The sequence below is a fragment of the Seriola lalandi genome, unplaced genomic scaffold (assembly GCF_002814215.2).
Source record: "Seriola lalandi dorsalis isolate HSWRI2012SDOR001 ecotype SW California unplaced genomic scaffold, Sedor1 jcf7180002052122, whole genome shotgun sequence".
Lineage (NCBI taxonomy): Eukaryota > Metazoa > Chordata > Actinopteri > Carangiformes > Carangidae > Seriola > Seriola lalandi.
In genome coordinates this window covers 81,256-96,303 of record NW_019522675.1, presented here as the reverse complement: position 1 = coordinate 96,303, position 15,048 = coordinate 81,256, and the positions used below count along the sequence as shown (strand labels likewise).

Genomic DNA, 15,048 nt, shown 5'->3' with positions numbered 1-15,048 from the left:
CCCCCCCCCAAAAGAAGTCAGAGGTCAAGATAAGCTATGACACAGCAACTTTAAGGTTTTAATGTCAGTTGAGTGTCTGTCTTTCTGTATATGTGTTTTAAGAGTCAAAATGTCCTCATTTGGCCGATAGCACTACAGACTGCGTGAGAAGTGCTGAGAAGCTGGCTGTGTGGATATACACTATATATTATGTACTCAGTATCAGGAAATGTATCTCTCTGTATCTCTGCATCTGCTTTTCCATTTAAAGAAAACACCCTGCTAAAGAGGCAAATGCTCTTTGGAGAACATAAAAGACACTTGAAAAGCAATGAGCAATGATTAAACTGAGTGTGTATATGATAATTGTCATATGAGTCCATCTTCATTAAGCTAGTGCCTTGGCTCAGTGTCTGGACTATCCTGCTGCTATATTTTCTATGTTTCTTAGCCGGTCAGTTGCCTCTTAAAGACTTAAGTGAGCAGCAGTCTAAGCATCATGGTGTAAGGGGTGCAAGTTCACCAAATTGAGGGCAGCATGTGATCAGATCAGGAGAAACCAACAACTAAAGGCTTGCCAGGCTTTGGACCACTAAGCCATGTTGTGAAGCTGCAAAATAGATTAGTAGTATTTGAGGATTACTCTTGATTTGTTGTGTACATCTCAAAGCCAATACAGAAGATAATAAGCTGGATGTGGTTATTGGAGTACTCCCCACGATTGTCAGTATAGCATTTAATCATATTTTTTGCAAAATATCCCTTCAACAGATTGTTTCCAAGGTTGGGTGATAGCAATATTTTCATTTCACTTCAATGCCACATTGTGTGTAATTTACATGAGTGGAAGTTACCTATTGTTCTGTGGCAGTGATGATTCAAACAGATGGGGACATCTTTAAAAAGACAGCTTTAGCAACAACTCTCCTCATTTATTACTAAACACTAAACTTTGTCCAAAAATCTGCAATCACTAAATTGCTTAGGCTCAAATATAGAATGTAGATTCATTCTCGCTAAACATGTTCAGACAAATTTGTTCTTTTTTAAACCCTGTAGCCTCAAACTAAATAATTTGATCTAATTATTTTTTAGAAATTCAATCCCTAAACACATATGTGTGGTATGGGAGTAAGGCTTCATAATGTAACTTTCTATCCCTTCTGTCCTACTCATGCTGCTGCTGCCATTTCCCACAAAACAGCATGTTATTCTGCAAGGGAAGAGCATCATTTCCTCCATTCCATCAAAATATCTGAACACAAAAGACCTTTTATGAAAAATGTGGTATCTGTACTTTCACTTCAGCTTATGTCTTCTGAAAAATATGTGGAACCAGCTGTCTAATTACCATCACATAAAAGGTGTTGGCGAAAAAGAAAATTCTTGTGTGCACATTGAAGTCAAATTTAACCCTTTTCTTTAACTGCATCCCCATTTATTTGTCCATACAAAGCTGTTAAGATGAAAAAATAAACATATCTATGACAACAACATCCTAGTATTCATAGTGTGTATCAAAATACACAAGGTAAAAAAAAATTAACTCTTGATCATTCTAGGACCAATGAGAAACAATAAAAAAAATGTTTGTTAAGGGTGGGAAATGCATCAAATATTCTATTGCAGTATAGATAACTTTTATAGCAATACTGATATATGTGCAGTACATTTTCTGGAAATTGAGTTGAGAAACTTTTCATATATAAAATAAACTGATGGGAATTTCTTGCAGAATTTAGTAACAATAAAATATGGCTGCAACTAACAATGATTTACAGTATCAATTCATCTGCTGGTTATTTTCTCGATTAATTGTTTGGTCAATGAAACATCAGACAACAGTGATAAAATGTCCATCACAATATACCAGAGCACAAGGTTGAGTCATTAAATGTCTCATTTAGCCTGACCCACAACAGTCCAAGACTAAAATTTATTCAATTTTCTATCATAAGACATAAAAAGCAGCAAATCCTCACATTCGAGACACTGAAACCAGAATATATGTCATTTTTTGCTTGAAAAATTTTATGCAGAATCATTTTCTATAAATCAATCGGCTAATTCTCGCTGCCCTACAATAAAACAGTCCTGTTCTGTGATTTAAAGTATTAAAGAGGGAGCCTGTAGCCAATTTGTACAATTTGCATTAAATGTCAGTCAAGAGTTGAAAATCACAAACATGTCTTCAAAATGCTACTATGGTTAGTTGACCTGCAGGGTGGGTACATGTTTATTATGGATATAAACTAAAAACAATAGCTTACATCTGTGACTCAAATGCAAATTCTCAAAATTGTTATTACATCCAATTGCTAAACTACCTGGCTAATAAAGAGTCTTTTTAATTACAAAAAAAGACTAAAGGGGAAGTGAATGCAACATCACTCATGAAGAAGATGACTAAACATCAAGTGACAGCAATCACAAGAGTCTATGAGGTAATAGTAAGATGCCTAAATTAACATAACGGTGTGACTGGAGGATAAAATCGAGGAAATAAGAAAACATGGTGCTAACAGTGAAACTGCGTTAAACTTTCCAACCCCAAATCTCAGGGACTATGCTGGTTACACACACTGAACTGTTTTTACAAACACACCCGGTAACGTCACTGTCATACAATGTGAGATGGCTACAATTTTCGGGGGGATGTATTTATACACATAAATAAATGAGTGGTGTGGTGTGGATACCTTAAAAGGTGTGCAGCTAGCATTAAAAACAGACCGTCCTGTACCCGAGTTAGCACGATGCTAAAGCAGGTAGCTAGCCTGCTATTCGTGGCTGTTTACCTTTATTGCTGCTTGGAGGTTTTTCTTGTCCATGAACTTAGCTGCTGGCAAGGACATCGCTCTCGTTTACTATGCGTCAGGTAAAGGACACTGTACAACAGCGAAGATTTTGGGTGAACTTCATCCCGTTTGAGCGGCGGGTCAGGGAGTGTAAACATGAACAGTTTAATCCGCTAGCTTCTTCTTTCATGTGAGAGAGTAAACTTCCGCCACGTCCTCCGCTCCAGATTCGGCTTCTGATTGGACGAATCAGCTGTCAATCATCCGTTTTCGGAAATGACTCCAGACGTAAACAGATCCACGTGATGACACAAACTCCCCTTTACAGTCACATGAACTAAGCTAGTCTGTATTTACAACCTTATTACAGCTGCATGAGTGCGTTACGAGAGTAATTGGCTTCAGTGGAATATTTGAAAAAAGGTGTATTTTTTTAAATGGAAAAAAGTGTCAGCTCTTTTTCACTTGTACAAATGATGTCACCATCCTCCTCCAAAAATGTGTTGAAAACAGTTAACACTTTTTAATCTCTAGCTCCCTCTATAGCCCACATACTCAATAGGCGGACTCAGACAAAGTAAAAACACGAATAAATACAAATTCAAATATTTACATTTACCTAAAGTGCATTTTGTTCATAACACTTCTGTACTTACTGTACTACACTTAAGTAAAATTTTGAATTCAGGACTTTTACTTGTATGAATATTTTTGTGGTAATGCTACTTTTTACTTAAGTGAAGAATTTGAATACTTCTTCCACAACTGTTAAAATCCAAAACATATTGTAAGTACATGGAGAAGTATGACTGCTGAAATTAAAATATCACTCTGAAAGGGAACTCTTTATGACAAATATTTTTCATTTTAATGTTATTTTGCTGCTGAAGTAAAACTTCTGAGTACAACTTCATCTCTGCCAGGGATGCCAGATGAAACATGAGGAAAAAATTATTAGGTTCAAAGTTCAACTTATCCTTCCATAAAATTACGGAATTTACAGTGCTCCTTCACCCTTATCAACCAATGGTGGTTACAGAACATAGGAATAAACACACATACAATATTGGAAAACTACACTTAAAATTCAAAGTTCAGCATAATGAAAAGGGGTGTGTGGTTTGCCACAGGATCCAGCAGCAGCAATATTCCTAAATTTAGATTTCATTCATTCTGATTTGTTTGCAAAGAACAGAAATCATCCCAACTTGCAGTTCTTGCTATGAGCCAAGACTGAACACAGAAACTTCAGGCTTTAAAAGGTGAAATGCAAATTAGCAGCCCCTTGTAAAACTTTATACAAGAATCGTAAAAGTCTATCAAAGAACATTGTGAATAACTGTAACTTTCAACACAGTGTGAAAGCAGTGGGTAGTTTCACAATAAAAGGCACAACACAGAACTGACGTAAGACAGTGCAGTGGTTTGTAACTCAGGTCAATCTTGCAAAAACTGTACAGTATAAGCAACACTGATAACAGTCTACATAGACCTTCTTCATATGGTAATGTTAGAACAGAATCAAGTACCAAAAGTATCATTAAGATCCTGATGTACATTGTACTTGTACTACGCCTGAACTTTGTGACTATGAGTCCAGGCACATGTGATGAAGTCTAATTGTTGCTGTAAAAACAGGCAGGTCAGGTGCACAGACATAATGAGACTCCAGTTTTGTGGTTTAGTAACTGTTGTTAAGTTCAACACAGCATGTTATCACACCTGCAGATACTGAGATAGATTTCTTATTTGTTGCTTTACAGTGTACTCAGTGGCCTGTATAGTTTGATAGTATGATTGTTCTTGTTTTTCTGTCTCTGTAATGACACTTGTATAGTAATTGTTAAACTGCTCTTTAACATAGAATAGACAGTTTTATAAGAGGTTTTCTTATTTACTTAGATTTCTATTACTACTTTTTCCAATATAACCACCAACATTTGTTTGCCCTTTTAATGTATTTCTTCTACATCTCTTGCATTTAACATTATTTGAAGGATTCTATGCTGGTGAGAAAAATACCTTTTGAAAACCCAAATGGATAAACTTTAAACACTCCACATCACCAAGCCAAAAAATATCAGTTCATCAGCTTCAGTATACAATTAACATTTCAGAAATACTTTTTTTTTTGAAGGCATTTGGATCATTTGGATTTAAAAGTATTTGGGTGACTTATTAGATCGCAAGAGCCGTTGTGCCTTCCCAAACCCCCACCCACCTCCTCCACTTTCCCTTAAAATGACTCTGGCTGTAACAAACACCCCACACACACTCCTCAGTCTGATCAGAGCAGGGAGCCAAACAGACGAAGGACGGATGTCCTGACTATGAAGGTCTTCATCTACTTCGAGGGCTTCTGTGAAACTTTTGACATCCCTCCAGATCAGACTGTGGGGGCCATGAAGCAGATGGTGAAGGTAATAAAAGCTCCACTTGGGGCACAGGGCCCTCCAAAATTAATAGACCTTAATTTCTTGACATGTTTTGACTGCATTTTGTGATGATTTGAATGTTGTACTGGAGGGAAAAGACAGTGGTTGATAGATTTATTACATCTTTGCCATAATGTTGCTTGTAATGGTGAAATAGTATGCATTGCAAAAAAATTTACATACATATTTGCATGCACTGAAAATAACACAGAAGACTGTCAGTCAGGAAGACGGAAAATAAATGCAGCCACAGACACTGAACATGGTCCATCACAAACCTCTTGGTCCATTCTCTATTGCGACTCCACTAACTTCCATCCACTCCTTTCTGTAGGAAAGATTTCTTGTGCAACTCTCTGATGACAAGCAGGTCTGGAACTACCTAGAGCTGAGTTATGGTGGTGCTGCTCTGCAGGACAGCTGGGCTCTGAGCGACGTGGGCATCACCAGTGGAAGTACCCTCCGATGCCTGATAAAGGTTTTAAAACATCAAAAGAGAGCACAGATTTGAGGCTGTGTTGGGCTTTACAGTAAATACAGTACATTTACAGTAAATACAATCAGCTTACAATGGTGCATGCTGGGACATGATGCTAGAGTGCATCTTCGCTTTGTGTTTTAGACAATATTTTGCATATAGAAGTTCTGACTGTGACTTTCCACCAAAAAAAAAATACTCCTCCTTAAATTGGTGCACATTTAATGCCATGCTCAGCGACACTTCAGTATGGTGGATACTTGCTGTCACAGGAGCTTGAACTGGGTCCATTTGTTCAGTTTCCCCACTCGCTACATAAAATCACTAATGACATTTCACTTCAAAAACATCAGGTGCTCATTTTTCCATTCATGTACTGCTAAAATCAGCATCTAAGTGTAGGCATATTCAGAACTTGTGATTAATTCTCCTTAAAGACATTCTTCTCACAGTGACTGACTTTAATGTCAGACTGGTGCAGGAATATGGGACAAGATGTTCCCATGTGAGCAGCAACTTGAAGGGAATTGCGTTTATGGCTGTCTGAGATCTTTAGTTTGTCCCCATTCCTTGGTTTTTAGTATTAGGAGTCATTCCAGGCTCATCACTGGGCAACCTTGTGTAAAAGCTGACGCGCGCGCGCGTGTGTGTGTGTGTGTCCGTGTCCCTTCTCAGCTTTTGTCATTATACAGCCTCTCATAAAAGTAGTTGTTTTCTACTGGGTGTATATTCTTTGTCCTATTTCACTGTCCAGACTGACTGGGTCACTTGGGCTTTGACATTTCACATGTTTCGTTTATGTCAAAGATATATTTCTGCCCACTTTAATGAGTTGCGTACATATATACATGTATTCAACTAAAATCATTTGCAAGCAAGACGGGAAATCACATACAAAGCTTTTGCAGATAGATGTATGCACATATCTCTTATTTGCTTCCAAATTCTTTTTACTTTTGCAAAAAAAGCATTTCAGGTTCTGAGTGTCTCTCAGCAGAGTTATCTAGACAATTTAGTGTATGCAATATATTTCAGTTAAAAAGTTTAACGTCAGCCACAGAGTGGCAGCAAACTCCAAGATCACTACATTATGCCCCTGATAATGAGACACTATATAGCATTCCCTCTTTGCTTGTGTACTATTTTTGCTATATTTTTTACATTAAACAAAAAGACACATACCAGCTTAAGAATAATACCTGTCACTTCAAATTCTTATGTTTGATTCCAAACTATTTAATATAAAACTATCTAAGTTGGTACATGGTGGTCATTGAATATTATTCATCCTAGTACAGTGGCTGCAAACAAATGAAATATAATGTAATGAACTAAATTTAAAATGTGAACTTGACTAATGAACCTCTGACTTATATTGTACAATTTTAGTTTAAGATTATTTAAAAGGTTTTTTCGTTTTTGAGTCATTGACCCTTCAGTGGGATGTGATATCTTTTAAGAACAAAGATTGATGTTGTGACTTCAGTTACTTAGATTTTTGCCTCATTAACTGCAAGGCCATTGTGCCACTATAACTATTTTTCAGAGTGAGCCAAGGCCTGTGATGCACGTGTTCAATGCTGTGACAGGAGAAAGCTTACCAGTCCCAGGAAGTGAGGCTCTTCTGCATATGTCCGTTGCTAGACTGAAAACAATGGTGTCCATGCAGAGTGGCCTCCCTGTCAGCGCCTTCAGACTCAGCGTGTTCACAGATGTGCAACTCTATGATTGCAACCAACTGCAAGACTATGCCATTGGCGTGGGTAAGGTGTGTTTTTTTTTTCTGTGCTGCCATGTGACTGATGTGTGTAACTTTGTGGTGAATGCTGTTTGAATAGTCGAGTAACATTTGAATTGATTCAGTTACAGGTTAGATATCTTGTATTTTCTCAACAATTCAATCGCTTTAAACTTTATAATGTACGCAGCCTCCATCTGTGCTGAATGGTGGTTGGTATGAACTGGGTGTAAGGTATCGAGAACTGAAGTTTGCTCTTCAAAGTTAAAATATTTACTGTTCTAAATGGTCAGATTTGATCATCTTGTCAAGATATAACAAGGCTTTCTTTTGTTGGCATTCAACAACTACAGTTATGGCCACATTTGTTGACATGCTTAATTTGCTACACAGCCAGTATCGACAAAGTATAAGCCTAAAAACTCCAGTACGACAAACAAAATCAATTACTTTGCATATCAACTGTTTATATGCAACCAACCAATTTTAGGTAAAAACAGAATATAATTTGAATGAAGCTGATTTATTTTGGAATCCATGCAGTTATTTGTTTTTTAACATAGGAGCTACTCTACGTTTGGACACGTGGGATGGGTGGGTGGAGTTCCTCCAAGGTTGCGTCCTGGGCCACAGATTGACAGTCCAGAGCCACCTATCAGACGACAGGATTGTGATGAGGTCATAAATTCCTCACATGAAAAGAAGCTGTTGTGCAGCTAATCCATAGAGCAAACAAAACATTTTATTTAGCTTAAGTGAAACTCTCTTCTTTCCTCCAGGTTTCAGCTGCGGGTAGCGCTGTACATTGCTGCCTCTTTAGGCCACCTGGACCTGGCAGGCTGGCTGCTGGAGAGGGGGGTGCATGCTGAGGAACCCGTGGGAGTCCATCCGTACCGCCAGTGGTGCCATCAAACCGCCCACCGAGACACCGGAAAGTGTCCCATCCATGTAGCTGTGGAGAGCAGTCAGCTCCTCATCCTCAAACTCTTCATCACCAAGAACCTTTTAACCTTGGCTTGTCGTGACCCTGCTGGCCGTGACCCTTTGAAAATTGCCATTAAGAATGGTCACAGGGATTGTGTGCGCTACTTAGCCAACAAGCTGTGCTCAGTGGTATCCCTGCCAAATATGCCCATGCCCGTGCGCATATACCTCCAGATGAAACACTGGGTGAGTTTGGGGCAGAAGAGAGCGGCCTCCAATCGATGCCAGTACGTCAGTGCTTCATTTGAAGCCAGGGTGGGAGATATGTTGCTGGTAGATGGCTTCAACCAGCCGCAGATGTCTTCCAAATCCAGGAAAGCTGAGACCAAGCAAAGAAGAGGAATCAGAGCTAAAGCTTTGCAACGCTTACCCCCCATCAGCAACTTACTTTCAGTATCACACCTCCACTCCAAAAGGGCACCGCCCCACCTACCCAGCCTGCAGTCTGTGAAGCCTGGTGACTTTAAAGAGACACAGAAAAAGAGGAAGCAGGATGTAAAACATAGAAATGATGGCCCTTTGTATAAAACAAAGGAGGGAGACATCATTCTTTGCAGGGGCAAGTTTACACTCCCACCAGTTACCAGAGAAAACATTCCCAAGCCGCTGTTTGTTGGTTCATCACAAAAATCTTCCAATATTCTGACTGCATCTCTGGAGTCCTTCTCTCAGCACTGTGGCCGAACACCAAGAGAAAATGCCATATACTGCTTGAGTATAGCCAGGTCTCTACATTTTCTACTGTATATTTTCGTGTGCATGTGTACAGTAACTCACTGTAGGTGAGTAGGTACGGCATAGATTTTACCATCAAGAAATTTTAATGATTACATTAGGGATTTTTATAATTAGACTGATCCCTGTACTACACTTTACATTTTGTGCTATGTGGTTGGATCTGGTGAAAAATAAGACTATCTGAATCTGACTTTATGGTACAATGTAAGATTTATTTACCTTGTAAAACAGGAAGTTGCAACTCTGTGTCTTCCAGCTTCCAAAAGAGATAACGTAGAAGATAAAGGAAACATATGTGGAGAGATGGCAACAATGGGGTTGATGTTAAATGTATTAATCTGGAGAAACACTGGCACTAATTAAACCGCTTACACAAAGTAAAGCCTATTGCTTGGCTCATTTGGTGACTGCCAAATGTAATACTAAAATGCCACTTAATAAATTCAACAATTATTTATAGATGGTGAGTAACTGCAATACATAGCAGCTTTAAATTACTGTGTGTAATGATTTTTTTTTCTTTCTTTGCTATAGTACCTTCACAGAGAAACCTTGGATGAAGCAGTTGAGCATAGCACGAACTTTGATCAGGAAGCATGTCCACTCCATGGCTTGATACTCATGGATCCCATCAACACAGACAAGTCCCATCCAGATCTATCCCCTTACTCAGCTCCACTGTAAGTGGATCGCCCATCAGCTGCCTGCAAGACTGTGACAATGAAGAGTCCTTCAGAGTGACAACTGAGGAGTGAATCTCAGGCTTAGTGTGTCATTTAAAAGCTGTTTGTCTTTATGTCCTTAGCCAAATCTCTGCCTTTCGATGCGCTTCATTTGTGCAGACCAGTGAGCATGTACAGCATAATTTCAGTGGCTATTAAATAATATTTAGACAAAATCAAACTAAAAACACATTGAGCCCAAAAGGTGGAGGTCAATAAAAAGAAAAAATATATAAGGCTGGGTAAAAGCATTAACATGAAGCTAAAATAACAACAGCAGCAGCAGAGGCTGAGATGAACGCAAACGCATGACAAACATCATAATAAAGGAACAGATGAGGGGTTAGGGACAGGTTAGAGGGGTTAGGTTGTATAAAGTTCATGACAGAAGAACCTCACAACATCTGTATCATCTGATTCCTACTGTTCTCAAATCAGTTGCTTACTTCATATTTAATAATAAAACATTACAAACTTATTTATGATACTGATACTGGATCATGTTATAATCTGTCTAATTGTCCTGTTAGCCTGAGTGTTTTCTTAGAGTTTACGTTAATATTGGTACGAATCATTCCCATTAACATCAGCATGTTGTTGCTGTGTTCTGCGGTTTGTGAATAAAAGAAGAAAATTTTATTTATCTGTAAAAATGTGTTATTTATTTAAACTATGGTCAAGTTGAAGAGGAAGCAGGAAAACAACAGCAAGTCATCTGCTGGATGTCCTGATAACAACTCTCTTTGATTCATTCACTGTTGGTCATTTGTAACAGTATTCGCAGTCTGCTGCAGTTCACATCTCTGCTCCTCTGTAACAGTCGCCTTAGTGGAAAACAGACTCTATTTGACTTCAATTTGCAACATGTATTTTATTACTAATCCAAAAAATCATACTGTCAAATAAAATAATGTTTGAAGTGGTCTATGCAACTCTCTTGAGCTTTATTAAAAGTTTATAGTCAGTTCTTTGAGAAACTAAGTAGTGTACATGTGTACCAGTAAAGTCTAGCAGCCAAAATCAAATGTGATTGGAGGAAAGAATAAATGTTATAAATCAGTCAGTCACTTGATTGTCAGAAATTTGTTTTTATTTTGGTTTATGAAAATCATATTGTCACATCTAATTTGAAGGCAGTGTCAAGTCTGATCTCTGTTGAATTGTTACAGTTAATTTCAAACCATGCAGGACCAGAACTGGCACATAAGACAACTATAACTTAACTCTGTTTAGAAAGAATGCAGTGAGTGGTTCAAGTGCTTATATCTTCATTGTGGTTTGTCTTGTTCCGATACTGATATTAATCATAGAAAAAACCCATGAATCATCTGACACACAATACAGGGAATAACTGTCACTTAAACTGAAAACTGGAAACAATACTGAATGAGGATTCACACTGTTACACTTTTGAGTTTCCCACTGTTTCTCTTTTGAGGGTTACATAACTTTCCTCAGATAAAATACTGAATACAAACACCAACGCATAAACTGAGATGGTTTTTCATGTATTGACTTTTTATTTGAGGAACCCTTTATACAGTTTGTCATCAAATCTTCCACTGTGTCGGTGGCCGACTTGTCCCCAACTTCTTTCAATGCAGCGTTCAGTCAGGTCCTCTGTTTGCACCCGGCTGAAACAGACATTACAGGGATTTTAGGGAGGAATCTAATACAAAGCGCAACATGAACACAGTCATTTGTTCTTCACTTAATCAATCCTGGCAATGGTGATAGGAAAAGTTCCTAAAAGTGAGAAAACATAAACTTAGACATGGCCTGCACCTAAACGTTACCTTCCACTTACTTGTTGTAAAGAATAGTGTGGTCTGCGTGTCTTCATGGCTGGACTCCTGCCGCGCTCAACTTCTTCTCTGCCCACAGAAATCCCTGCAGAACAAAACACGACAGATGAACTCATCATTCACTCTGGGAGAAATAACCATTTTCTCTGGCAGCACACTACATACTTACGTAAACATACAGTATCTGTGGGGGACTTTATTCTGTTTAATTGTCCACTGTAACAGTACACATTTCTCACAACATTATGAAAGACAATACATTTAGATGTATCAGTGAGTTACCATACTATTCCAGCTCTATCATAAAGATTTGACTTACTTGTATCATCCTTGGGTTGTTCATCAGCTGTTTTCTCTTCCTGGGCTGGCGTTCATTGATTCCTGGTCTCATCTAGAGGGGGTTCTGTTCCTCTTCACTGTCATGGGGCTGTCCACCATCTTGTGTCTCCTACTGGGTTCCTCTGGGGTCATCTTAGGTCCTGCAGTCATCCAAAGAAAGCACTGAAAGGAAAAAAAAACACAATCAGAGAAAACAACTAAACAGAATATTATGCAAAATGTCTTCCAAGAGTCAAGAGCATAAACAATAAAAACCATTTGTTCTGTAGCTCTGAAACTCACCTTGTAATATCCCAGCTGTGCTGCTGGTCAGTTCTGCTGCTCAGTGAAACAATCATGTCAAGATGAAACTCTTACCTGTTGCGTGAACCTTACCTTACCTTACCCTGATTCCACCATGATGGGCTACATATAGAGGATAAACTAACTTACATTGTTTCCTTATGTAATTTTTTGTCTGCAGGTTGTACCACTGCACTGTGGTCCTCGTCACTGTGGACTCCTCTGTCGGTCGAGGGTTGGCGCAGACAGACATATGAACCTCAGTGACATGGTGTCTGCATCCTGTTCCCATCTGCCAGAGAGGAGCTTCACTGAGAGGGTGTAACACGTTGGAGGTTCACGCTATCCCCCCCAGATCCTCCCCAACTCTGACAGGCACCCTGACCAGAGTCACAGGTTCAGTGACGATGACGTAGCATCAGTGTGTGGTCCTTAAAATGAAATAAGATATAATAAAATGACATTTTTAAGTAAAAAAGGCACATCACATCACATCACATCACATCACATCACAAAATACTCCATAATTTTAAATCAATTGTTTAAAGAGCGCTTCCCTGGAGGGCACCCTTGTGGCTGTCCAGCAGCTCTCTTGCATCCCCTGCTGCCAGGCCGCTTGTCTCTCTGTCTGAGAAGGGACCGAATCTTCTTCACCCACTTCTCCTGGGGGCCCGTTGAGATCAGCCGGGAACTGGTGTTTGCCTGAAATCTGGAAGGCCGGCCAGTTGCGGAAGACCTCTGGGGTGTCTGTGTGGTCAGAGGGGAGCTCGCCGTCTGCAGTTTTCTCAAGACAATCTTGTTCTCAGCGTCAGACACCACACGAGTCCAGCGTTCATCTTCTGGCACTGGAGGGGATGAGCTAGGGGAAGAGCAATGAGAAGAGTCAGAGGAAGAACCAGAGGAGGAGGAAGAGGTAGAGGGGGAGTTAGGTGAAGAGCTGGGAGACTTAGCAAGAGTGCTTGGTTGAGAGGGGGAGCCAGGAGGTGTGTTAGAGGGGGGAATGGGGGGGGGGCCTGGCAAGGAGCTGCTGGAGACGGGCACCCTCCGAAGTATCAGCCTAGGTACGCTGGGCTGGTTGACGTTGGGTACAAGGACAGCACGCCAAGTGTAAAACTGAAAAGCAGAAACAAACTCAAGCTTCAAACTTCCGCTGAATGTCACATCAACATAATCATCAACTGTTTCATAATAATGACTTTCTGAAAAACATCCTCATATCTTTACATTAAAGTTGTCATCACCACAATCCAATAATACTCCATTCAAAGTAAAACTCATATATTAAAACATACACAAAAAACAACTAGAAGAATTTACAGTCAAATATGAAGTATCACAGTAAAAGTACATGTTGTTGGAGCAGGTCTTATGTCGAAGGCATATCAGTATGTTTCTTTTGTAATGTGAATGGAAACTGACACTGTGCTTCTAGTTTTATCACCAAATCAAAGAGCACACTCATACAGACTGAATGTACAGATGGAGATTTGAATTACAGACTGTATATATTTCAGTCATACTGCTGACAGTCAGAAAATATTTGAAAATGAATTGTGAAAAGGAAAATGTACATTTAGCCTTGTATGGCCTGCTTAAAGAAGTTATAATCTATATTAGCTTTTATTACAGTAACAGGCCTAATAAATAAATAGATGAGGGGTTAGAAACACCTGCCAACATCTGTATCATCACATCAAATCAACTTTCTTCAAAATCAGATTATTTACTTTATAAATAATCTGATTTTGAAGAAAGTTGATCTTTATATATATTGTAGTCAGTCTTTCTAAATTGTTTTCTGCAAAGCTTTCTTTTGTAAAAGAAAAAGTCATAAATACCCTGAAATCTCCTAAAAAGTAAAAAACATTGAACCATGACCTCATACAGGGGTTGAAAGGCCTGAAAGGAGTTTTATGCTTATTTTTGTGATATTTTATTCATATTTATTCAGAAATGAAATTATTCCTGTTCAAACCTGGTGTAAACTGTTCACAGTCATTAGGAGTCTTTAGGTTTTGTTAAACGTCTGTCAAAGTTGATGAATTTGTCCCGAAGGTTTCACTTAGCCAAACAAACTTTATATAATATTAACGTATTCTTGAATTCTGGGGGTTCTGAGCGTCTCAACGGTAAAATACATTGGAAAACAACATGGATCTTAAACCAATAAATCTCACATTTTCCATGCTTGAACAACTTTTGTCCTGTGTAGTTTATGGTCAGTCGATGTCAGGATGGAAAAAGTGGTCGATGGAGGTCGTCTTTCTCAAATAATCGTCGAGTGAAACTTGTATTTGTGTTTTCTGGCCGACTCTGAGTTTGTTTATGTTTAAATGATGATCAAGACTAAATATTTTGTACGTGTCACCACAGCAACCAAACGTGCGTCAGTCTTAATATTATTAACATTACGTTACATTTTTGTCATACTTACTTACAGGAAGTTAAATTACTTATGAATTAAAGTTTGTGTTGGACAAATGACTTCCCTTAAATAGAAATTCAAGGCAAAGAGTGCTAACATACAGTATGTACTATTGTATACTGTAGTCTATAATTCCATTACCATGTTAACACTTGACTGTGCTGGAACCTTTATCTGTGATTAGTGTTAATATTTATCATCAATTAAAACACCAGTCTCTTGCTTTGTGGATATTCTTAAAATGTATCATGAATAAAAACACCTGTCTCCTGTCTTGTGGATATTCTTAAAATTTATCATGAATAAAAACACCTGTCTCCTGCCT

The 15,048-nt window shown here is 38.7% G+C and overlaps 2 protein-coding genes across 2 annotated transcripts in view; one reads left to right on the top strand and one right to left on the bottom strand.

The window, feature by feature from the left end:
* The window catches only part of rnf13 (ring finger protein 13), a 41,125-nt gene extending 38,154 nt beyond the window's left edge, over window positions 1–2,971 (bottom strand). The window contains exon 1 of the mRNA XM_023399842.2: window positions 2,778–2,971. The gene's annotated coding sequence lies outside the window, so the exon portion shown is untranslated. The remainder of the gene's footprint in view (window positions 1–2,777) is intronic.
* A 2,102-nt stretch (window positions 2,972–5,073) lies between these two features.
* Window positions 5,074–10,799, top strand: LOC111650052 (protein ANKUB1). The gene is made up of 6 exons (XM_023399831.2): window positions 5,074–5,197; window positions 5,547–5,690; window positions 7,237–7,453; window positions 7,992–8,106; window positions 8,208–9,137; window positions 9,685–10,799. Exons 1-6 carry the CDS (start codon window positions 5,108–5,110, stop codon window positions 9,764–9,766), a joined length of 1,578 nt encoding a protein of 525 aa, XP_023255599.1. The 5' UTR covers window positions 5,074–5,107; the 3' UTR covers window positions 9,767–10,799.
* The last annotated feature ends 4,249 nt before the right edge of the window (window positions 10,800–15,048 follow it).

Coding starts and splice junctions, on each gene's coding strand:
- LOC111650052 (XM_023399831.2), top strand. CDS start 5,108: ATGAAGGTCTTCATCTACTTCGAGGGCTTCTGTGAAACTTTTGACATC. Junction 5,198..5,546: donor CCATGAAGCAGATGGTGAAG/GTAATAAAAGCT, acceptor TCCTTTCTGTAG/GAAAGATTTCTTGTGCAACT. Junction 9,138..9,684: donor TACTGCTTGAGTATAGCCAG/GTCTCTACATTT, acceptor TCTTTGCTATAG/TACCTTCACAGAGAAACCTT.